Source organism: Protomyctophum bolini (assembly GCF_963924005.1).
Source record: "Protomyctophum bolini genome assembly, chromosome: 13".
NCBI classification, from domain to species: domain Eukaryota; kingdom Metazoa; phylum Chordata; class Actinopteri; order Myctophiformes; family Myctophidae; genus Protomyctophum; species Protomyctophum bolini.
This window is the reverse complement of record NC_137874.1, coordinates 39,503,328-39,528,327: the sequence shown is the minus strand read 5'-3', so window position 1 is coordinate 39,528,327 and position 25,000 is coordinate 39,503,328. Positions and strand designations below refer to the sequence as shown.

General features: G+C 44.8%; 2 protein-coding genes across 3 annotated transcripts in view; one reads left to right on the top strand and one right to left on the bottom strand.

Annotated features, from left to right (window-relative positions):
- The window catches only part of zbtb20 (zinc finger and BTB domain containing 20), a 480,443-nt gene that overhangs the window by 420,981 nt on the left and 34,462 nt on the right, over positions 1-25,000 (bottom strand). The gene's annotated exons all lie outside the window — the stretch shown is intronic.
- LOC308327671 (ephrin type-B receptor 4a-like) overlaps positions 19,283-25,000 on the top strand; it is a gene marked incomplete at its 3' end in the record, with an annotated part of 125,149 nt that continues 119,431 nt past the window's right edge. The window contains exon 1 of the mRNA XM_080781196.1: positions 19,283-20,504. Within this exon, the coding sequence (XP_080637322.1) occupies positions 20,423-20,504 (82 nt within the window). The 5' untranslated portion in view covers positions 19,283-20,422. The remainder of the gene's footprint in view (positions 20,505-25,000) is intronic.

The window sequence follows — 25,000 nt, the reverse complement described above, 5'->3', positions numbered from 1 at the left end:
GTGTGTGTGTGTGTGTGTGTGTGTGTGTGTGTGTGTGAGAGTGTGTGTGTGTGTTTGTGCGTTCACTATCAGCATGTACAAAGTTTGCACTGATCCAGGTATTAACAGGGAGAGAGAGAGAGAAGAGAGAGAGACACTGTTGACCATTATGGGATTTAAAGCCTGTTTCTATATCCACTCTGTTATCACGTCAACTCAGAGCAGCGTCCAGAATGGAACCAAATGAACCGGTATTAGCTACGACCGGGTCCATTTGGTTCCATGTTGTTGGACTCTGCTTTGAGTTGTAGAATGGATTAAAAACCAATAACACGGAGAGCGAGGGTGTTTGTTTGTTTACGTGTTTGGTTTCAATTTAAGTTTAAATGGTTGGAGGTCTTCATTTCTTTTGCAGCACTTCCTTCCCGTCTCTCTCAAGGCCTATTCATAGTCTGGATTTTCGGTGATGAGGTGACCACCGCTCCGGTGATGAGGTGACCACCGCTCCGGTGGTGAGGTGACCACCGCTCCGGTGGTGAGGTGACCACCGCTCCGGTGGTGAGGTGACCACCGCTCCGGTGGTGAGGTGACCACCGCTCCGGTGATGAGGTGACCACCGCTCCGGTGGTGAGGTGACCACCGGAGCTGAAATAACGTTGAGCGGTGGTGAGTAAAAACAGAGAGAAGGGCTGGAGTGGTGGTGGTGGTGGTTTGCTCTTCACCGCGGCTCTGTGACGTCATGTTGTAGTTCGGTGGTCACCTCAGTGACGTCATGTTGTAGTTCGGTGGTCACCTCACCACCGTAAATCCAGACTATGTATGAGCCTTCAGAGGAGGTGGAGGAGGTGGTGCTAAACCTTCCCATCTCTCCCCCAGCTAGCCCATTGACGCCTGGTGCAACTTATACATTGTTCTACCCTTGATGCCGGCGCGCTCTCTGTGTCTCATCAGCTATTGCTATACATGTAGCAACATAACTATTTAAAAATCATCAGAATTTGAAGGTTTTCAGAAACCTTAGGTCAGGCCCTAGAAGGCATTCCCAGCTTCGGCCTCAGGCATCAATGGGCTAGAGGAGGTGGAAGTATAGTGGTGATAAACCGCTTGTGGGAAATAAAAACTAAACAAAATAACGATGAATTTCTTTCCCACGTTTTATCGTTTTCCTTCAATAATATTTATGAACTACCAACAGTCATCGATTCTGTTGTTGTTGTTGTACACACTTCAGGCAAGTCTGTATATTATTATTATTTATTTTGTTAGTTATTATTTTTTGGCCCGGGTGGGAGCGGAGCTTAATTAAAATTATCGTATTGACAGATCGAGGGGTTCACGTCACGTTGGCCAGAACTGTTGTACATAATATTGTAAAACGATGTGGCGCTATTATTATGTACGGTGGCTCGGTTGGGACAATTTGTTTTAGCCACGATGCAACACTGAATTGATGCAAAGTATAGATATCGATCAGAGAGCCACTCCCCCAGGAGGTAAACAAACAAAACGCTCCAAAACGCAACGAAAACATCATCTATTTATACATGCTTTTATGGGGTGGGGGGGGATACACTTATGCACGCACGCGCGAGCGTGCACACGCACACACACACACACACACACACACACACACACTCTCTCTAGCGGAATCACAGACAGACACATGTTGACGACGAGAAACACATCCTATTAAAAACGGGACGGAAATACAGTATTTGTTTTTATTCGATTTTCTTCCTTTGAACGGTTTCATTCAAAAATGTATTACTTAACTTATCATCATGTCACAGCCATTCATGTCATAGTGTGATATTCCTTAAAAATGAAAATATTATATGACTTTTTACTGAGAAAAAAAAAAAAGACTGATGACGATGAAGTTACAACAAAGTCAGCTGATGCAGAAAAATATATTTAAACAAAAATGAACAATATCGAGCAAAATAAAAATGAGAAAAAAAAATGTTCCAGTTCAGTGAATCGCTTGTTGTAAATTAGCTATAAAATAATAAAAAATAATTTAAAAATGCTTTCTGAAAACTTGACTCTGAAACTTTTTATTTTATTTATTTTTTATTTAAGAAATGTATTTTATTTTTCGGTCATATGTTGATGACTTGATGACATAATTAATTGTAGCCTATAGCAGTGGTTCTCAAACTTTTATTCATGTCAAGGACCCCCAGATTGACACTCATTAGCCCCGTGGACCCCCATTTGAAGGGATATGCCAGGGACCCCCATGAGAGAAGATGTTTATACGGCTCTAGCAGAGATTCTCAACCCGTTTAATTTCAAGGACCCCCAGTTTGACATTCATTAGTCTACGGACCCCCATTTAATGGCATTTATATCTGTGGGACCCCCAATTTATATTGTACAATCAATGTTAATTTAACTCTGAGAGCGTACAAATGTCCATTTGGTTCCATTTGGTTCCATTTGTATATGCTCTCAGAGTTAGACCCATAGGGGTCCATTTGGTTCCATTTGTATGCTCTCAGAGTTACAGACCCATAGGGTCCATTTGGTTCCAAACTATCAGCTGGGGACCCCCCTGGCTGGAACTCCCTACAACCACTGGCTCAAAAAAAAACCCCCACAAACAACAGTTCAGCCAGGGGAGGGCGCCATTTCTCCATTTCTTAAAATGTTCCACCACCTCCTGGCCTACTTGCATCAGCAGCATTGTGTCTGGTTATATAAAACCAGAAATGTATGACATTCTTAGATAACATAATAAATAATAATGCATTTTTACATATACTAGGATCACCATTTCCACCCTGCACGTGAAAATTAACTCCTCGAGTCACTTACAGTCTTACACGACACGTGACTGTCTTAAATTCGAGGGGCAAGCCTATACCAGAAAGCTCTGTCATCTTGACCCTGAAATTAGCAGATCTAAAAGCTCACAATGCGTCGCACCCGCGACGCATTGTGAGCTTGTAGATCTGCTATTTTCAGGCGTACGGAAGAAGCATGATGAAACGGCCTTTTCATTAGCAGATCCTGTGTGTGTGTGTGTGTGTGTGTGTGTGTGTGTGTGTGTGTGTGTGTGTGTGTGTGTGTGTGTGTGTCTGTGTGTCTGTGTGTCTGTGTGTGTGTGCGCGTGTGCATGTGCGCGCCTGGCTCCTGCAAATCCTTTATGCTTAGCTTCTCTCCGAGGGAGAGGAGGAGAAGCTTATAACCTATTTTGGAAATGTGAAGTCGATGTTTTTCCAAGGTTATTTTCATAATGAAGCCGCAGCCATATTTTTCATTTAAAAGGAAACTGGAATCAATATGCGTTGTGTTGTGTGTGTGTGTGTGTGTGTGTGTGTGTGTGTGTGTGTGTGTGTGTGTGTGTGTGTGTGTGTGCGTGTGTGTGTGTGGGTCAGTGGACCAGAGGCCATGCACCAGATGTGTGGCTGAGCTCAGTCAGTCAGTCAGTCAGTCAGTCAGAGAGCTCAATGATGTTATAAAGATGTGGAATGCTGCCAATAAGCACCCGGTCGGTCCATTCTACACCGTTTAAACCTTCTGGTTCTATAGGAGAGATGTTGAGCTGGATGTGTACGTCGTCTCTGTCCCGTGGAAATCTCATATGTCCACCTCTGGTTCTATAGGAGAGATGTTGAGCTGGATGTATATACGTTGGAAAGCTCATATGTCCAAAACTGTTTTTTTCAAATGAGGAAAATGTCTAAACACAAACATCAGATCTACAAGCTTAAGCACTGTATTGTTGCTGTTTTGGATATACTTTAGTGTAGCGGTGTGGTATACTCAAACTGTATTCTTCGACTGTGAGCTTTCAGATCGGCTATTGTTTGGGGTGGTTTTGTGGTCCATCTTGATTCGTATAGAGCAGAGGTCCCCAAACTTTTTTGGGCCGTGCACCCCCTGTTACCTCTCGACCTAGCTGACGACAAATATGTTTTCTTTCTTTATTGTTTACAGTTAAAGCTGTGTGTCTATACATTGTGATAGCGATCGTTGCTAGGAGTGTTTGTTCAATATAGCAGTCAGTCAGGGGGTCTCTCCAGTTCTTTAAGTAAATAACAGTCAGTCAGGGCCCGGTCTCCCCCTAGCTGTCGCTCCAGTTCTTTAAGTAACGTATAAGTAGCCTTGGGACCCAACGGCCCCATAGCCCATGGGGCAGGAGCCTATCTCCTGTTTCTGTAGCATGAAGACGTACACCCCCCATAGAGCAGGAGAATATCTCCTGTTTCTGTGGGCAGGAGCCATCTCCTGTGTCGTGAGGTACACCCCATTATGCATGCAGGGGCTTATCCCCCCAAGTCCAACCCTTCATAATACTGACTCCCAAAGCAAGGAGGCATTAGCTCCCATTTTCCCAGTCTTATATATAGGCTATATAGTCCTTGGGCCAAGTGCCCGGATATGACATGTCGGTACCGGAGAGGCGGCAAAGTTTAGTTGTGATTTTTTTATTCCTATACATCCCTAGATCAGGTTTTGATATGATAGACCTTGCTGACTGGTAGCTTTTTAGTGGTTATCACCTCAAACCCCCCTTTTTGGTATATGGCTCTGGCGAAATTGTGTAAAGGCAAATAAAAATTCACTAAAATTACATAAATACACATGGAAGTGTGAAATTTGGCATGGAGTATCCTGACACATAGGGGTAAGTATCAGAATAGGATTTTGGGGCTATCTACCATTGTATTCTTAAATATGACCTACATCATCCTCAGAAACACAAAAATATACACTGTCCGTTTAACAAATAACAACAAAGATGGTTATTTTCCAGCACATTAGGGTGAATATAACTGCCTCACTTGTATATAGAAAACTTCCCATATCCTTAAGCTTCAATTTAAGCCCAAGATGACCTCTCTATCTTGAAGATTACTCTTTCTGTGGCCAAAATGCTGCACTATACCTCAAATCGGAGACATTTTCATTATCAGTCACTATAGCCTTCCAGAGTCCTAGAATGTAACAATAGGTTCACATGTTCTGCAACTACTGCTGTCTGAAGTTAGAAACATGAATACTACAGCAGGAACACAAATGCCTTTTATTAGATTTATATTTATTTATTATATTATATGCACATAATAGCTTGTTTCAGTACATAGCCTATCAATAGTCACCCAAATCAATGTGCACCCAAATGTTAATAGAAAATAGGAAAAAATAAAATAAAAATGTTGAATAGGAGAAGAGGTAGAAACCTGATTGTGTCCACCTTGATGCATTAATATAATTCAACCATCATCACTCCATGTCACCCTCAATAAATATATGTGAAGCCACAAGCCGACTATGGTCCTGCATGGTTCTCTAATAGGCACACTGGTGTAAGGCGGATATAGCCTACAACCAGCAAACCCCTTCGTACAGTATACAATTCTTTCATGGTCCTTCGAGCACGGATCACCCTGCCATCAGAGATGGACCGGAGTCCCCCTCCCCAGCTCCACCGCCACCATCGGCGCAGCAGCGACCATGGGCCCCAGCCCCCCAGCAGTCATGGCCCTCAGCTGCTGCTGGGGAGCTGGGGGAGTGGGGGCCATGGCTGCTAGGGGGGGCTGGGGGCCATGGCTGCTGCTGGGAGCTGGGGGAGTGGGGGCCATGGCTGATGGGGAGCTGGGGGCCATGGCTGCTGTTGGGGAGCTGAGGACCCTGACATGCTGTGAATGCTGGACCCTATAGAGCCCAGACATGCTCCTATGTAAGGCTTGAATTGATACCTATTTAATTGAATCCTATAGAGCCCTGAATGCTATTTCAGAGCCCTATAGACCTACATGACGAAAGTGCTGGACCCTATAGAGCCCTGACATGCAGTGAATGCTGGACCCTATAGAAACCCTGAAATGCTGTGACTGCTGGACCCTATAGAGCCCTGACATGCTGTGAATGCTGGACCCTATAGAGCCCTGAAATGCATTGAATGCTGGACCCTATAGAGCTCTGACATGCTGTGAATGCTGGACCCTATAGAGCCCTGAAATGGCTGCTGGGGAGCTGGGGGCCATGGCTGCTGCTGGGGAGCTGGGGGAGTGGGGGCCATGGCTGCTGGGGAGCTGGGGGCCATGGCTGCTGCTGGGGAGCTGGGGGAGTGGGGGCCATGGCTGCTGCTGGGGAGCTGGGGGAGTGGGGGCCATGGCTGCTGGGGAGTGGGGGCCATGGCTGCTGCTGGGAGCTGGGGGAGTGGGGGCCATGGCTGCTGGGGAGCTGGGGGCCATGGCTGCTGCTGGGAGCTGGGGGACTGGGGGCCATGGCTGCTAGGGAGCTGGGGGCCATGGCTGCTGTTGGGGAGCTGAGGGCCCTGACATGCTGTGAATGCTGGACCCTAGAGAGCCCAGACATGCTCCTAATGTAAGGCTTGAATTGATACCTATTTAATTGAATCCTATAGAGCCCTGAATGCTATTTCAGAGCCCTATAGACCTACATGACGAAAGTGCTGGACCCTATAGAGCCCTGACATGCAGTGAATGCTGGACCCTATAGAAACCCTGAAATGCTGTGAATGCTGGACCCTATAGAGCCCTGAAATGCATTGAATGCTGGACCCTATAGAGCTCTGACATGCTGTGAATGCTGGACCCTATAGAGCCCTGAAATGGCTGCTGGGGAGCTGGGGGCCATGGCTGCTGCTGGGGAGCTGGGGGAGTGGGGGCCATGGCTGCTGGGGGAGTGGGGGCCATGGCTGCTGGGGGCCATGGCTGCTGCTGGGGGAGTGGGGGCCATGGCTGCTGGGGAGCTGAGGGCCATGGCTGCTGCTGGGAGCTGGGGGAGTGGGGGCCATGGCTGCTGGGGAGCTGAGGGCCATGGCTGCTGCTGGGAGCTGGGGGAGTGGGGTCCATGGCTGCTGGGGGAGTGGGGGCCATGGCTGCTGGGGAGCTGGGGGCCATGGCTGCTGCTGGGAGCTGGGGGAGTGGGGGCCATGGCTGCTGGGGAGCTGGGGGCCATGGCTGCTGCTGGGAGCTGGGGGAGTGGGGGCCATGGCTGCTGGGGAGTGGGGGCCATGGCTGCTGCTGGGGAGCTGGGGGAGTGGGGGCCATGGCTGCTGCTGTGGAGCTGAGGGCCCTGACATGCTGTGAATGCTGGACAACATAACGACATGCGACACATAATGTACTGTACAGTACGGCTCACCTTAACGACATGCAACACATAATGTACAGTACAGTACAGTACGGCTCACCTATAACGACATGCGACACATAATGTACAGTACAGTACGGCTCACCTATAACGACATGCGACACATAATGTACAGTACGGCTCACCTATAACGACATGCAACACATAATGTACAGTACAGTACGGCTCACCTATAACGACATGCGACACATAATGTACAGTACAGTACGGCCATGGCTGCTGGGGGGCTGAGGGCCATGGCTGCTGGGGGGCTGGGGCCCATGGTCGCTGCTGCGCCGATGGTGGCGGTGGAGCTGGGGAGGGGGACTCCGGTCCATCTCTGATGGCAGGGTGGTCCGTGCTCGAAGGACCATGAAAGAATTGTATACTGTACGAAGGGGTTTGCTGGTTGTAGGCTATATCACCCTTACACCAGTGTGCCTATTAGAGAACCATGCAGGACCATAGTCGGCTTGTGGTTTCACATATATTTATTGAGGGTGACATGGAGTGATGATGGTTGAATTATATTAATGCATCAAGGTGGACACAATCAGGTTTCTACCTCTTCTCCCATTCAACATTTCTATTTTTTTTCCTATTTTCTATTAACATTTGGGTGCACATTGATTTGGGTGACTATTGATAGGCTATGTACTGAAACAAGCTATTATGTGCATATAATATAATAAATAAATATAAATATAATAAAAGGCATTTGTGTTCCTGCTGTAGTATTCATGTTTCTAACTTCAGACAGCAGTAGTTGCAGAACATGTGAACCTATTGTTACATTCTAGGACTCTGGAAGGCTATAGTGACTGATAATGAAAATGTCTCCGATTTGAGGTATAGTGCAGCATTTTGGCCACAGAAAGAGTAATCTTCAAGATAGAGAGGTCATCTTGGGCTTAAATTGAAGCTTAAGGATATGGGAAGTTTTCTATATACAAGTGAGGCAGTTATATTCACCCTAATGTGCTGGAAAATAACCATCTTTGTTGTTATTTGTTAAACGGACAGTGTATATTTTTGTGTTTCTGAGGATGATGTAGGTCATATTTAAGAATACAATGGTAGATAGCCCCAAAATCCTATTCTGCTACTTACCCCTATGTGTCAAGATACTACATGACAAATTTTAGACTACCAAGTCGATTTTTTTAATTTTAGTGAATTAATGTATGCCTTTACACAATTTCACCAGAGCCATATACCAAAAAGGGGGGTTTGAGGTGATAACCACTAAAAAGCTACCAGTCAGCAAGGTCTATCATATCAAAACCTGATCTAGGGATGTATAGGAATAAAAAAATCACAACTAAACTTTGCCGCCTTTTCGGTACCGATATCTCGTCCGGCCCAAGGACTAATATATCTGGTACACTTACTTTCGGAGGTCAAGACATTCCTCCAGAAAAAGGGAGTTGGAATCTCATGTGCACCAGATATATAGTTGGCCCATTTTAATTGCGTGTGTCTGCTGAGTTCGATGCTCGATAGTCCCCCGCGGGCACCGACCGGGCCGCTGTGACCCGAACTCCGGGGAATTGAACCCCACCATCCTCCCAGTCTCAGGGCATGAGGGGCAGACAGACTCCCGGGGAGTTGAACCCCACCATCCATCCTCCCAGTCTCAGGGCATGAGGGGCGGACAGACTCCGGGGAGTTGAACCCCACCATCCTCCCAGTCTCGGGGCATGAGGGGCGGACAGACTCCCGGGGAGTTGAACCCCACCATCCTCCCAGTCTCAGGGCATGAGGGGCGGACAGACTCCCGGGGAGTTGAACCCCACCATCCTCCCAGTCTCAGGGCATGAGGGGAGGACTGGGACAGACTCCCGGGGAGTTGAACCCCACCATCCTCCCAGTCTCAGGGCATGAGGGGAGGACTGGGACAGACTCCCGGGGAGTTGAACCCCACCATCCTCCCAGTCTCAGGGCATGAGGGGCGGACAGACTCCCGGGGAGTTGAACCCCACCATCCTCCCAGTGTCAGGGCATGAGGGGCGGACAGACTCCCGGGGAGTTGAACCCCACCATCCTGAGTCCCAGTCTCAGGGCATGAGGGGCGGACAGACGCGCTACTGTAACCACAAGGCCTTGTGGAGGAGCTCTTTAATGAACAGAAAGATGTCTTTTCTGGTGGGTTGCCAATTTCATCCAGTCAGGAGGAGAGTGTGAGAGTACTGTATATATAGTTATCAGCTTCAGTTTTACAGTGTTCCAGCTGCAATTTTGTGTCTCTGCGAACGACTTTGGCTGCCTCCCTATTTCCTACTTCCAATTTCAGCTGTTCTGTGTCCTCCTGTACCCTGTTATTCCTGCTATAATATGAGTTCTCTCTCTCTCTCTCTCTCTCTCTCTCTCTCTCTCTCTCTTGATTGAAGGAACTGCATTTTCTGTTTTTTAAGGATCTGGAGAGACAGGGAGAAACACTCTTCTATAGCAATGGTTGCTATATCAAAATATAGAGCACTAATTATATAGAACCAACGTTGTTTGGGTGGAAACGGGGCCGTGCAGTGTGCTGTATCATCAGTGGTCCGGGGACCGCCAGTGGTCCTTGAGGAGGGGGTTCCTGGTGGTCCCCAGCTAAATGATGGAGGGTTGGTAACCAAAATGGACCCTTAAAGGTCTTTAACTCTTGAGAGCATAAAAATGAGCATTAATTTTACGCTCTCAAGAGTTAAATTATTGTTAAACATTATTAGGCGTTACTTCATTTAGGCTAGAAGTCTACACAATTAGAGAATGCAGGAGAATTGTTATTTTGATCAACTTTTGCCTGTTATATCTCCTAATGGTACCAACATCAATAATTAAATCTAAATCTAAATTAAATCTAATTAACGGACCTTGATGTGAAAAGGGTTGAAAAGCACTAAGCAGTGTATCCACCATACTGATGTAACACGGAGGTAACACACAGCGTAATGTGTTGCTGAAGTTAGCCGTGACCCCATGGGTATTATTGACCTACAGTATACTGTATAGTGGTGGAAGAGTACATTTACTTGAGTACTGTACTTATAACCCATTTAGACCTGAGGCCGATTCTATATTTAAAAAGCTACATTGCCGTATTGATATACTTTTACTTAAGTAGAAAGTACTTTTCCCTCAGCACACACACACGCCCACGGGTATTGACCTGTAGTGTGGGTCACTCTCTCACATGTCAGGTATTGAGGTCATGGTCAGATTGATGTTATGAAAGCCCCCTGTGTGAACGGGTCGGACAGAACGTTCTGTGACCCACTTATCAGGCTATATGCAACGCTATATGGCACTGCTTCTCAAAGTGGGGTCCGGGGACCCCCCCATGGACCCCCCCATGGGGTCCGCATGGGGAGGTTCCAGGTGGTCCCCCCATGCAGCTAAATTAGTCGATATATAGAATCGAAAATCACACCCCGTGTGAAGTGAGGTGCGCTCTTATCATCGTACATCATCATGCACGTAAGATATTGCAGACACTATGATGTAAAATTCTCCATTTATTGTCAATGGGAATTTTATGTATGTGTAGGGCAAAAATAGACACTAAGCCGATTTTCTCAGACACTATATGACGTAAAATCCTCCATTCATTGTCAATGGGAATTTAATCTACACGAATTGCTGAACATATACCGCCCCCCCTCAAAAATAATTTAACTATTCCCATTATTACTATGGCTATATCCTAAAATATAGGCTATTTTTCACAACATTGCGTCATTGTGAGCTTGTATAAAGGTCAGCTATTTTCAAAAACATAAAAAAAAAAGACGTGGAAAATTATGAAAACATGTGAATAACCGTGAACGTTCTTTAACATAAATCATCTCTTGTGTGGGTCCGTGGCGGTCCGTGGCCACGGTCCTTGTGAAAGGAAACGGGTTGTTGTGAGCCACAGACACACTTTGAGGCTACACCGTTATCGCACTCACTGCCAGGGCAATTTACTTCCACATCTTTACTCCCGACACCTCTTAAAGTAAAAGGCCAGTTTGGTGGAAGTGCCTTCATAAAAAAAAGCGTGGCTGCCAGCCAGGCAGCCACTGAGGAGGAAGTGGTATTTGGAAGCGATTATACTATACTGTAAGTCCAGACCTGGGGGAAGGAAGAAGCAGGAGAGAGAGAGAGAGAGACTGCTTCGCTTGTTTGCTTGTATGCTCTAGTCTCAAGAATAGAGGACACACAAACATAACATGCTCTCTAGTCTGGAGAATAGAGGACACACAGACACAACATGCTCTAGTCTGGTCCTTGCAGGTGATTCTTCTTAAGTGTTGCAGTTTGGAAGTGCTCGTTAGATGTCACTCAACTGCCCCTGCGTACCACCTGTTTTGAATTTGCACATAATAATGCAGGAGGCAGCGGGATGTTGCTTCACTGAAAACGAGTGCTTCCAAACTCTGATGTTAAGATGGCAGCGGTCTGCAAATCATTTATATAGGGTTTTAGGTCGTAACAGTGGTCAGCGCTATATGCCAGCTTGTACATCTGCTGTTTTTGTGACTTACACTACGGCCCCTCTTCCACCGGGGGTTGAACCGGTTCAGGTATTTTTCCCCCACCTAATAATATTGAACCAGTTCAGAGTGTTTCCACTGAGAATGATCTGGTTCAAAGAACCCTGAAAGTTGGGAATATCGGAATATGAAATGGAACCAACAAACAAAAAATGCCCGCCGGCTCCGTGAAAGCTTTTGTTTGGAAAAGGGGCCTATAGCTCATTGAAAGAGGAAAAGGGGCCTATAGCTCATTGAAAGAGGAAAAGGGGCCTATAGCTCATTGAAAGAGGAAAAGGGGCCTATAGCTCATTGAAAGAGGAAAAGGGGCCTATAGCTCATTGAAAGAGGAAAAGGGGCCTATAGCTCATTGAAAGAGGAAAAGGGGCCTATAGCTGTGCTGACCTGTTTGATTGAAGACGACAGTGACAATGCACTGACACTTAACACACTCCAGATCACACGTTTTACGGTTGAAAAGGTCAATCACTCCTTTCTTTGCAATCAGCATTCTCTGCACTCCTTCTCCCCCCTCCCCCCCCCCATTTTAGGGTCCTCCTTGTGACTGGCCCACTGTAAAAGAAGAGGAAGGTCAGCCTTATGTCACAACAGTGAGCGCTCAACAATGCATTGAAGTGAGTTAGAGTGTGTGTGTGTGTGTGTGTGCGTGTGTGTGTGTGTGTGTGTGTGTGTGTGTGCGTGGGGTTTGGGGAGGGGGGATGTTGTGGATCACTAATGATTAGTGGAGGCAGATGTCTTGTCTAATGATGACTCGGCTATTGTGAAAAACACAAAGACATGCAACAGAATCTGATGCATAAGACAGACAATAGTTGCTTAGGTCAGTGGTTCTCAACCTTTTCAGGCCTCAAACCCCCCCAAAACAAAATCATATTTTGCCGTGTGTCCTCCCCCCCCCCCCCCCCCCCCGGACACATGCACGGCAAGCACAAGCACTTGGAATTGTATGAGTCGAGGCATTAGTTTGACTCTGTCCCACAGATACATGTATATCATGGAAATATAACTGATCTGCAAGCTCACATGCATGGGTGTGGCGAGTGTGAATGATAGTAGATCTTTTTTTTTTTTTATCCCACGATTTTGTAACCCATTTTTCACCCCTGTGTCAATCATCTAATTGTGATCCTGGGCTCTACACACCCTCCACCAACCTAGTCCCCATATATGGGGGACAAGGGGAGAGCAACGGACTTGAACTCATGCCTGAGTGTCCAAGTTGCTCCTTTACACCTGACAGGGGGGAGTTTCCCTGGTTGGACGTAGCGCGTGGAAGGAACACGTTATTCCAACCAGTTCCTTTCCCCTCCATCTGGCGCCCCGGCTGGCCAGGGGGAGGCAGTTTAGAGATCAGAATGAATGTAGATCTCAATGTTTGCTTCCTTCTCAGCTGGTCACAATTTGGACAATGTTTGAAAATGTTTTATAGTATAGGCTATAGTTGGTTGATTACTTTTGACGTCTTATTTTATGATGTATTTAAATTACAACTAGACTATTAAAAGTCCTTAAATTGTTACTTTATAGAAATGTGCAGATATACCCTGTATACGTTGTATGTTGGTTTGTTTACTGTTGAGTGAGAAAACAATGTTGCAACATTAAGCTAATTATTTAGCTTATAAATAATTACACCCCCCCCCAACCAATCCAATAGATGACAGAGAAAATGGTGGCTTTTATTAGGTCACTGTGATGCTTTCTCCTCCACTCACCGAAGAACACATTTATTTTCTATAGAACCAATGCAAGAATCGACGTTGTCATCACGTCATCATCACACGCAGGCTTGCAGGTGTCAGGGAAGTGGGTTAAATACGTCTTTGAGAACAACAATGGCTCTATTTCATATCCTCTTTCTAAGGACGGATCAATTTTTATTTATTTTTTGCTGATGACTTGCACCTGATGTTCTGGCCTGCACTGATGACTTGGAAAATGATTCTGTGGGCGCGTGCACCACAGGCAGATTATTAGCACCAGGTGTGCTCCAGTGATTGGAGCGAGCTGGCCTGGCCTATACCTCGTATTAGTGGTAGAAGACCAGTGTTGTTTTCGTCGACTAAAACTAAGATGAAAAATGTCCGTCGACCAAAAGTACCAAAAGTACACAGTTGTACACACTTGTTTTTTTTCATCAAAATTAGCCAATACATCGCCTCACATTTGGATCATCTAGTCAACAACAGCCAACAACAAATTAAAGCGGTACTATCGTGTAACTTTTGAAGGGGATAAAATTTATTTTTGTGCAATATGTATATACTGTATGTATGGTAGTGTACAGTATAGCTGATAAAATATAACTTATACAATTTGGGGTCGTCATAGATCGTGTCAAAAGTCATCAGGTCTCACCTATAGACACATGGATCTGACACACATTTTGACCTGATGGTCCAGATTCAATTTCTCCCCTGAGCAAGCAGCAGGCACAGGCATGCTTCTATACTACTGTAGCTCAGTGGTGAAAATGTCAGAAAACCGGGGTTCAAATCCAGGGTAGGAGGAAAGTTACATGGTGCCGTTTATATAAGGCTTCGGTTTTGCATTAATAATCTTAAATCTGCAAGTATATAGCCGTATATATATATATATAAGTAAAGCCGTCAGATAATTGTAGTGGAGTAAAAAGTATATACAGGCTACAATATTTGCCTCTGAGTATAATTTAATCCATTCTGGACGGGAACCCCTTTTGGTGTTTTAACTATAAGCATTACTTAACATTACTTAACTAAGCATACTTTAGCTATTGAAAAATAGCAGATCTACAAGCTCATAGCGCGCCACCGAGTGGTGCGCTACGAGCTTGTAGGTCTGCTGTTTTTTGAAAAATCATGAAAATGAGGCACAAATCTTTGTTTCTGGAGGTCCCTGGAACTACATATTTTCAGATGGAGGTCGGCGGCCAATTAATTAATACATTTTTGGGATCCTCGAAATGAAATATTGAGCACCTCTGACATATAGAAACATGTACAGTAGGTATTTCAGAAAACTGTCAGAATTTAGAAGACATTTTTTAAATCTCGATGTGGGAACAAAAATGGAAGTAGGCCTACTCAAGTAAAGCAAACACAGGCTTTACCTCAAAATGGTAGCCTAATAAGATATTTACTCAAGTATATACTTGAGTAAATATCGTCTCTGTCAGCCTGAAACCTCACACCTCACAAAACTGTTCCTGTTTTTTTTTCAGGATTTCAAATTCAAAAGCGTCAACATATAGCGCTTCCAGCTCCTGGATCTGCTGCTTCCGATGCCTCGTATAGGACGTCGATGTACGAGGAAACACACTTCTGACCTGAGATCAGATTCAAAAAAATGTCTTCTCTATATCAGTATACGACAGTTTTCTGAAAAAGCTACTGTATGTTTCTATGTCCGTCGTTCTTCAGTCGATTTTTCAAAAATAGCAGACCTACAAGCTCGTAGCGCGCCACTCGGTGGCGCGCTATGAGCTTGTAGATCTGCTATTTTTCAATAGCTAAAGCATAGCATAATGCTAACACCAAAAGGGGTTCCAAACAATGGAGATAAGAGGTTTCCGCACGGCGACAGCGACCATGCTTATATAGTTATTAGTTTAGCCTGACTTTATATAATATTTGGTCGTGAGAGAGCGCTCCCACTCTCCCTGACACCGAGGAGGGTCTGAGCCCCACTTTCACGGCACAAATTGCACATGAAAGGCCGGAGAAAAGCTTGTCATTTTGTGGGGTGAACGAGGACGTGTAAACACGCAGGGTTTGTTTGGGAGTTAGCCGAGGTTACGGGTGAGATCGTACAGCTGTGTGTGACTGTGACTGTGACTGTGTGTGTGTGTGTGTGTGTGTGTGTGTGGAGGTCTGGAGGAGAGCTAGGGTCCACACGGCCCACCCATGATAAGCTGGAAGAGGCGCCCCCCCTCAATTTGTTACTTATAACCTTGACTTAAATCCCTCTGTATAGACCAGCCTAGGGCTTTTCAACATGTGGTCGGTGGACCACTGGTGGTCCGTGAAGGTATTGCACGTGGTCCCATGACCATACAGTCATGTATAGGCCGCCTAATGGCCTCTTTTGTCTCAGAGACTAGCTGGCTGGCTGGCTGACTGGCTGGCTGGCTGGTTGGTTGGTTGGCTGGCTGGCTGACTGGCTGGCTGGCTGGCTGTCCGTCCGTCCGTCCGTCTGTCTGTCTGTCTGTCCGTCTGTCCGTCCGTCCGTCCGTCCAGACACCATTAATTGTCTTGATCACAGAGAAACTGTGCACACACTCCTTAGATGCCAGAGCAGAACCTCTGGCCCCCAAATGTTTCACAGCGCCATAATTATAGCTAGACAAATCCTTTGATATTACTCTATATTATATGTATAGAGTTTTTTCTCGCACAAATTAAATCTGAGAGTTAGAAGAGTTCAGCACCACGTAGGCTACACGTACAGTGCACGGTGGACCCACTTCAACTAATGAACTAAAATGTTTTGAAGAAACGGCACAAACAGTTCCAAGTACTGCACTGTAGCCTACCGTACCTGTTCATGTATTTTTGGGCAGCTGTGGTTGTTGTTGTTCATGATGATGATTTTACCAGCTTGAGACTTCCACAGAGGTTCTATGTTTAACATACTTCCATTGTTTAAGTCAAAGATGCATGGTTTTCATATCGTAACTTTGTAAGTATATGAACTTTGGCTAAAAGCGTGTGTATAATCCACCACCACCACCACTTCTTCCTGTTTAAATATTTTTGCACACATTTTCACAACTTTTCAAAAAAATAGCAGATCTACAAACTTGTAACACGACACTCTGTGCTGTCTATATGAGCTTGTATATCTGCTGTTTGTCAATAGCTATAAAGTTATGTTGCGTGTGTCTGCTCACTCATACACATTACACTGACTCAGGTCAGCCTGACTCGTCTCCCTGGTTCACAATCAGCTGGAAACCTTGATCTCTAGACTCAACTGGCTCCGACTCTCAGAGTTGCTTCTATGATTGTGCCCTGGAGCTTATACATCTGCTGTATTGGCTAACGTACGTAATGCACCATGCAGAAATATTCACCATTAGTACAGTAAAAGTTGTGTATTCAAACATTTACTTGAGTATAAAAGTATTGGCATCAACCAAATGTACAGTAAAGGTGCTCATTATACTTTAAATGCAGAATGTCCTATAGTTAAGTAAAAAGCAGATCTACAAGCTCACAACAGGTTGCTTTGTGAGCGTTGTGAGCTTATATATAAAAGATGGACTACTTTTGAAGAGTCAAAGTGGGTTTAATTGGTTAACATGTGTTTTGTGTTAATCTAAAATCTAACGCTGTCGAAGAAATTGGACATGCCCATATAAGATTAAGAAAAGCCATGAAGTACCTCAAAAATGTACTTGAGTAAATGTACTTAGTTACTTTCCAACCAGCAGGGCCCACCCATGTTAGGAGTCCATTGAATCGGTAATGAATCAGCTTGTTGCAAAGTTTGACATCTGACACATGCATTCCATCCATTATAATTTATAAATGATGGTGACTGCAGGCTATTTAGACAATATTTAACGGTCTTTTTCCTGATTAGTTTTCCTGGCAGCCGCTCAGCCTTTTGCTCTGCATTTTTATTTTATCATTTTTTTCAGGCTTCAATCCATCCCTGAAGAGCCGAACATATTAAATGTCATTTTTTGTAAACCCCTATTAAACGGGGCCAAAACCATAATTCAAACGCAGCATGCTGAGCTTCGGTTGTTGTTGTTGCTGCCCTCTGGCGGACGTACTGAGAAGAGAGAAAGATGCTTCGAGGCGAGCCACAGTTGCATTTAGTAGCCTAGTATGGTGGTGTCACGTGACGTGCAGCCACGCAGTAAGTAGGCCTACATTTACTCAAGCCAGGTGCATAACTTTGAGGTAGGCATACTTTTACATTACTTTACCAGGCCTATGTCCTATTTCCAACTTGCATCATTCCCAGTAGGCCAGTGCCCAATGGGCACCGCTCTAGCCCTATTTTTTACTTTGTCTGTTCGGATATAGCAGCAAAATCTCACAACGTACAATTTGACATTCTGCATAATCATGAGCACTAATAAAGTTTTTTTTTTACACTCTTAAGGCATTTTGTTAAGACTTTTGTTTTGTGTATACCAAACTTTTCTTTCTTTATGTGTTTATTTGGACAGGACAATGCATGGACGTCACATGGACATAAATACACCGGATATACTATACTATAGCACAGTTGCTAATTTTCATCCGCAGTCCTCACAGGAAACACAAAACGGAAAAACAGACCGTCAAACAGCTGTGGAATACATTTACAATGTGGTTCCCAAAGTGTGGTCCGGGGACCCCCAGGGGTCCTTGAGAGAGTTCCACAGGGTCCCCAGCTAAATGATAATTATAGGAACCAAGTGGACCCTTATGGGTCTGTAACCCAGAGAGTGTACAAATGGAACCAAATGGATCCATTTGGTTCCATTTGTACACTCCCAGGGTGAAATGAACTTTGATTTTACAATATAAATCGAAATCCCAGAGATAGAAATTCCATTAAATATGGGACCTTATAGCCTAATTCAGGTCCAACCAGGGGAAATTACAATAGTTGAAAATCACAGCTGCTACAGCCGTAAATATATTCTCTTATGGGGCTGGCATATATTTTCTAATTGGGGTCTGTGGGGTAATGAGTGTCATTCTGGGGGGGGGGAAAGGTTTGGGAATTGAACAATGTGGACCCTGTTGTAAACAAGTGTAATGCTTAATTGGGTCGTCCACTCACAGTTAACAGTCTTTGTATTGAGTTTGTGCTTGAAATGTACTGTAATTCTTCAAACTGTTAATAAATATTTCAATCAATCAATCAAAGCACTGCAGTAGAGGCTACCCTAACAAAAAACACAGTGTGTCACTCCAGGTAAACACCACCACACTCCTCCAGCTGGGCTAGACTCAGGGAAATGATGGTTTTACAAACAACCTATTGATTGTTTTGTATACACACACACACACACACACACACACACACACACAGCCAAGCAGGGCAAAGTTACATACAATGCCTTTTATGTAGGCTATATATTTTGACTCAAGTTAAAATGCCAAATAACGTCGCTTTTACTTTTAAAAGTGGGATATTCCTATACATTGTAGGCTTGCTACATTTAGGCCTATACTTGATTAATATAAGCCCCAGCAGAAAAAGTAGTTTAGTTATAACTTGAATATCACAAACTTCTTAACCACTTTATCCATTTAGATTTTAGGGCCTATATATGTTGGGCTGGTTAAAAAAGTATCAGATGTGGAAGCTCGCTGCGAGCTTGTAGATCAGATTTTGACAACTTCTCTTATTTTGATAACATCCCCTGGCTGGCTGGCTGCCATATGGCTAAACCTTTTCAGATGGGTGGGTATGGGTATGGTCCGCGGCCAAAATAAATACATAGCAGCCTACACATTACACATTTTTTTGTGGTTTGTGTAATATTGACATGAGAATGTTTGAGATACAGAATGTTTGAGAATCACTCTCTCTTCTTCCACCCACCACGGGCAGGGGGCGGGGCGTGCTGCCGAAGGGGGCGGAGCCTCCATGCAGCAGAGCAGGGCTGCTGTTGGTTCCGTTGCATTGTGCTGTTTGCTGCTGCGTGTGTGTGTGTGTTTGAGCACAGAATCTACACACAAAACACTCTGCCATACAGAGAGAGAGAGACAGAGAGAGTCTACCACCGGGGAGAGGATTAGCCAGCGTGCAACTTTTTTAAATGCCTTTATTATTATTAACGCGCACGTGACTGATCTACTGATCCATCCGATCCAGTTATGATGATTTCACGATAATAAATATCGTCATTTTTCTCATTTTTTCTCCTCCTGAAAGATCACTGGGGTTTTTTTTTTGGTCAATCCTGAGAGCCGAACCAACCAACCTCCAAACAGCCTTTTCGTTCGTTCTTTCTTACGGAGGATTTTTGTCTCCTAAAAACCCCACAACCCTCACCTACCAACCGCCTGAGAACAAACACGCTTATATACAAGAAGAAACGGACCCAAGTGGGAGATTTAACGACGGATAAAAAGGGTTTTTTTCACCTCCCAACCACGATTTTCTTCTGGTCTTTTTTTCATCAACTTCGCGGCTGGAACTCAAGTGCAGTGATTTGTTGTTTTGTTGGATTGAAAAAAAGGTCTCTCCATATCGATCTGATGTGATCTGAAGTGTTGGACCTGTAAACCGTATACCGGACACAAAGAGAGCGTATAATTCATTAAACAATAAGGATACAATCATTATTCATCATAATCATAAGTTTGATCGGACGCGGTTTGTCTGTGAGGAGGAGGAAGGATACCGCAGAGGAGACCTGGAATGTACCGTGGAGCCGAAGAGGAGGACAAGCTGTTAATGATTGCCCCTTAATAGACTAATCACATTTTATAGCTTTTAAGTAGTGGTTGTTATTATTACCATATCTTTTAAAGATCCTGTATTATTGCAACCAGTCCACAGTCATATGACGTCTTAACTGACTCTGTTGGCATCATTTGCAGTCAGGTCTAGCTTTTATACAAATTTAAAACAAAAAGTACGTTTCTTATTATCTTAACAGTTGGGCTTGTCGAGAACTTTACATTGTAGATAGATGTGGACAGGGGTTGTTGTTGTGTCGGTGGGCATGTCAAGACCAAGCTGACCCGATTTCCCCACATTTTAAGTCATTATAATTCAGACCAAAGTCAAAGATCAGTGACCGAAACACACAACTTTAGTTGTTCTATCGTTGACCTGTTTTTACTGGATCTGGAGCGGTCACTCACTGCACGATGGGTCTGACATGGAAGAGGAGGATGGTTCTGCTCTGGGTCATCTCAATGGACCTACTTCTACTGGGCCGAGGAGAGGAGGGTGAGTTTTTCTGCACTATTAATATTAGCACTTCCATTCACTTTTATTCTCATGAACCGAACTGTAATCATGTCTGCAATTCAAGGACCCCCAAAGTGTTCTATGCATTAGGGTTAGGAGTCATTGACCCCTCATTTCATACCATGTGCCTGTCTGTTTATCTTTTGGCCCGCGGGACCCCTAGTCTAAACTGATTTAACTCGGTTTAAATTGACGTTCCATTTGTACAATCTCAGCGTTACAAACCTGTTAAGGGTCCATTTGTACAGTCTCATATTAGCTACAGACCTGTAAGGGTCCATTTGGTTCCATTTGTACAGTCTCATAGTTACAGACCTGTAAGGGTCCATTTGTACAGTCTCATAGTTACAGACCTGTAAGGGTCCATTTGTACAGTCTCATAGTTACAGACCTGTAAGGGTCCATTTGGTTCCATTTGTACAGTCTCATTAGATACAGACCAGTGTCCATCTGTTTCCATGTGTACAGTCTCAGAGTTACAGACCTGTAAGGGTCCATTTGGTTCCATTTGTACAGTCAAATAGTTACAGACCAGTGTCCATCTGGTTCCATTTGTACATCTCTCATAGTTACAGACCTGTAAGGGTCCATTTGGTTCAATGTGTACACTCTCAGAGTTACAGTAACTCTAAGGGTCCATTTGGTTCCATTTGTACAGTCTCAGAGTTACAGACCTGTAAGGGTCCATTTGGTTCAATGTGTGTACTCTCATAGTTACAGACCTGTAAGGGTCCATTTGGTTCCATTTGTACAGTCTCATTGTTACAGACCAGTGTCCATCTGGTTCCATTTGTACGTCTCTCATAGTTACCGACCTGTAAGGGTCCATTTGGTTCAATGTGTACACTCTCAGAGTTACAGACCTGTAAAGGGGGTTAATTTGTACACTCAGAGGATTGTTTGACTTGATTGATTGATTGCTTGCATACTTGTATTTGTCAGAAAGGTAAACAGCACGTGGTACAGATAGTCAGACAGACATTAAGGATAAAAGGATAATCATAACATTACTTGTTGTTTCCACTGTGGTCCTACTGTATGTCTATGTATTCAATTCATCAACAAAGCATACAGAAATAACACAATAATACATGTTATCAATCATCAACAAATACAAAACACTTCATGTAGGCCTATACAAGAGAGACATGGGGAAAGGTGATCTCCTAAAAGATGCCCTTTTCAGGTTTTTGAAAGAAACCAATAATACACATACCTTTTAATTATGACAGATATTTATGTTCAACCTTTTTGCATTTCAAGAAGCACTCCCAGGCAGTGTGACATGTATTACTAGGACCCACCCACCCATTTATATACCATGTTTTAGTTTGTCTTATTATATGGGTCTCCAGTCAATACTCACTGCCTATTTAACTTTGAGAGAGTTGTGTGTGCGCGCCACATGACACAGGTCCATTTTGGTTCCATTTGTACCCTCCTCGTCTCCAGAGAATACAGACCCATAATGCATTGCATACAGTCGTCCCTTTTTCTATAGGGGCATACAGTATGTGTAACATAACAATATCATTGAGTTTTCTATGGCGGCATATATGTAACAATATCATTGCATTCCTGTCCCTTGGTTACCATTCATACAACGTGTACGAGTCTCTCTCTCTCTCTCTTCCATTTCCCCTCTTTATTAACCCATTCTGACCTGGGATCAGATTCATACGAGGTTTCCACTGGACACACACTGGTCTGATTCGCCCATTCTGACCTGAGATCAGATTCTAAAAAATGTCAGTCGTTCTTCGATTTTTCAAAAAATAGCAGACCTACAAGCTCGTAGCGCGCCACTCGGTGGCGCGCTGTGAGCTTGTAGATCTGCTATTTTTCAATAGCTAAAGCACAACATGACGCTAACGCCAAAAGGGGTTTCCGTTCAGAATGGGTTAAAACAATTTGTCAATGGATTCTTTTGAAATTATATAACCGGTGATGACACCCTAGACTAGAGCATTGTGTGCAGAAGTCCCCAGTGATCTCAGATTTACAGGTGTTTTCATAATATATTGTTTGATAATATCACAGCTATAATTATAGGCCATTACATACATCAGTGGTTCCCTCTCCCAAACCTTTTCATGTCAAGGACCCCCTAAATTGACTCTAATTAGCCCCGTGGACCCCCATTTGAAGAGATATGCCAGGGACCCCCCATGAGAGAAGATCTTTACGGCTCTAGCAGAGATTCTCAACCCGTTTAATTTCAAGGACCCCCAGTTTGACATGCATTAGTCTACGGAGTACGGACCCCCCATTTAATGGCATTTATATCTCTTCTACCCCAATCTATATTGTATAATCAATGTTAATTTAACCTAACAGGGTCCATTTGGTTACATTCGTACACTCTCAGAGTTACAGACCCATAAGGGTCCATTTGGTTCCATTCGTACACTCTCAGAGTTACAGACCCATAAGGGTCCATTTGGTTCCAAGCTATCATTTAGCTGGGAGGGGGGGACTCCCCTTGGAACTCCCTCAAGGGCCCCTGGGGGTCCCCCCCCCCCCCCCCCTCCCCGGACCCCACTGACCACATACATGGAGTATAATATTGTTACCAAAAAAAAGGATGGATGGACAGGCGAGGAGGGACAAACATCGCCCCCGTAGGTCCGCCGCAGGTAGTGCACGCAGATAATGGCAAGCAGCTGCCTCTGGCTGTAGCCCCTCTCTCTCTCTCTCTCTCTCCCTCTCTCTCTAACACAGCGCGTGGTGTTATTGTGAGTGATGTTGGCCATTAGCCCAGCGTTCCCAGTATACAGTCCTGTCCACTACAGTATGTTGTCCAGCAGCTCCCAGTTTGTTCTGTGTGGATGAAGTGATGAAGTGGTTCTGAGTCTGTCACACCAACCTGGACCTGTTCTGTGTGGATGCAGTGATGTGGTTCTGAGTCTGTCACAGAGCCTGTTCTGTGTGGATGAAGTGATGTGGTTCTGATGTGGTTCTGAGTCTGTCACAGAGCTCTGCAGAACACTGACCTGGACCTGTTCTGTGTGGATGCAGTGATGTGGTTCTGAGTCTGTCACAGAGCTCTGCAGAACACTGACCTGGACCCTGTTCTGTGTGGATGAAGTGATGTGGTTCTGAGTCTGTCACAGAGCCTGCAGAACACTGACCTGGACCCTGTTCTGTGTGGATGCAGTGATGTGGTTCTGAGTCTGTCACAGAGCCTGCAGAACACTGACCTGGTCCTGTTCTGTGTGGATGCAGTGATGTGGTTCTGAGTCTGTCACAGAGCCTGCAGAACACTGACCTGGACCTGTTCTGTGTGGATGCAGTGATGTGGTTCTGAGTCTGTCACAGAGCCCACTGACCTGGTCCTGTTCTGTGTGGATGCAGTGATGTGGTTCTGAGTCTGTCACAGAGCCTGCAGAACACTGACCTGGACCCTGTTCTGTGTGGATGCAGTGATGTGGTTCTGAGTCTGTCACAGAGCCTGCAGCCCACTGACCTGGTCCTGTTCTGTGTGGATGCAGTGATGTGGTTCTGAGTCTGTCACAGAGCCTGCAGAACACTGACCTGGACCTGTTCTGTGTGGATGCAGTGATGTGGTTCTGTGGAGTCTCTGCCTGCCTGAGGGATATATATATATATATATGATGGATTCCTATACCAGAAGGAACACCGAAACCTCTTATCTCCAATCTCCATATTCTAACTTTGTGTGCTTTTGTTTTGTCAGTAAACTGATCATAGAAACTGTAGTATCTGCCATCTGACCACAGGGACGTACAGAGAGTGTTTAGAGAGGCAGGGGGCTGAAATACCCTAGGAGGGCACTGTTGGGACAAAAATAGCAGATCTACAAGCTCACAAAGCAGAGCTTGTAGATCAGCTATTTTCAGGGGGGTACGACATGGATTTCTAAACAAATTTGTTTGACGCAAAATACTGTGTTCAAACTAGTTCAGGAGACTTAGGGGAAAAACAGCAATTCTCCTGAATGCTGCCTTCCGCCATGGCATGGAAAGGAGAGGAGTGGCATTTGCATTTGTAGTAAACGCTGCATTCATGGTCTGGAAAGAGTAGTTGTTTTACAGACGCGTAAAAGGGCAGAGGCTGAAGCCCCCTTTGATGTCTATGTGTGTGTCTTCTGACACTGTAGTAACTATACACCGCCGCACGAAAGCATAAAAAGTAGCGTTTCTACGAGCTCGAACCGCGTTTCGAGCTCGTAGATCTGCTACTTTTAGCTATTTCCGAAAGGTAGTAAAGTACTAAAGAGTTTTTATGGACCCATTATGAGCTTTCCCCACCGACAGAGAGAGGACGTGGTGTTGAAATGCTTGTTTTGGCTCATATCATATAAAGACCGTAGCGGGGGTCATTTGAGATGTCTTCCTCCTCCCAGTATAAGAAGGGAAAAAAGAAACCTTTTAAATGTGAAAGGGTGTTGTTTAGAAGGGCCTGTTTTCACAGAGGGTCATGGAGGGGGTGTTTTACGATGTGCTGCTGGCCAG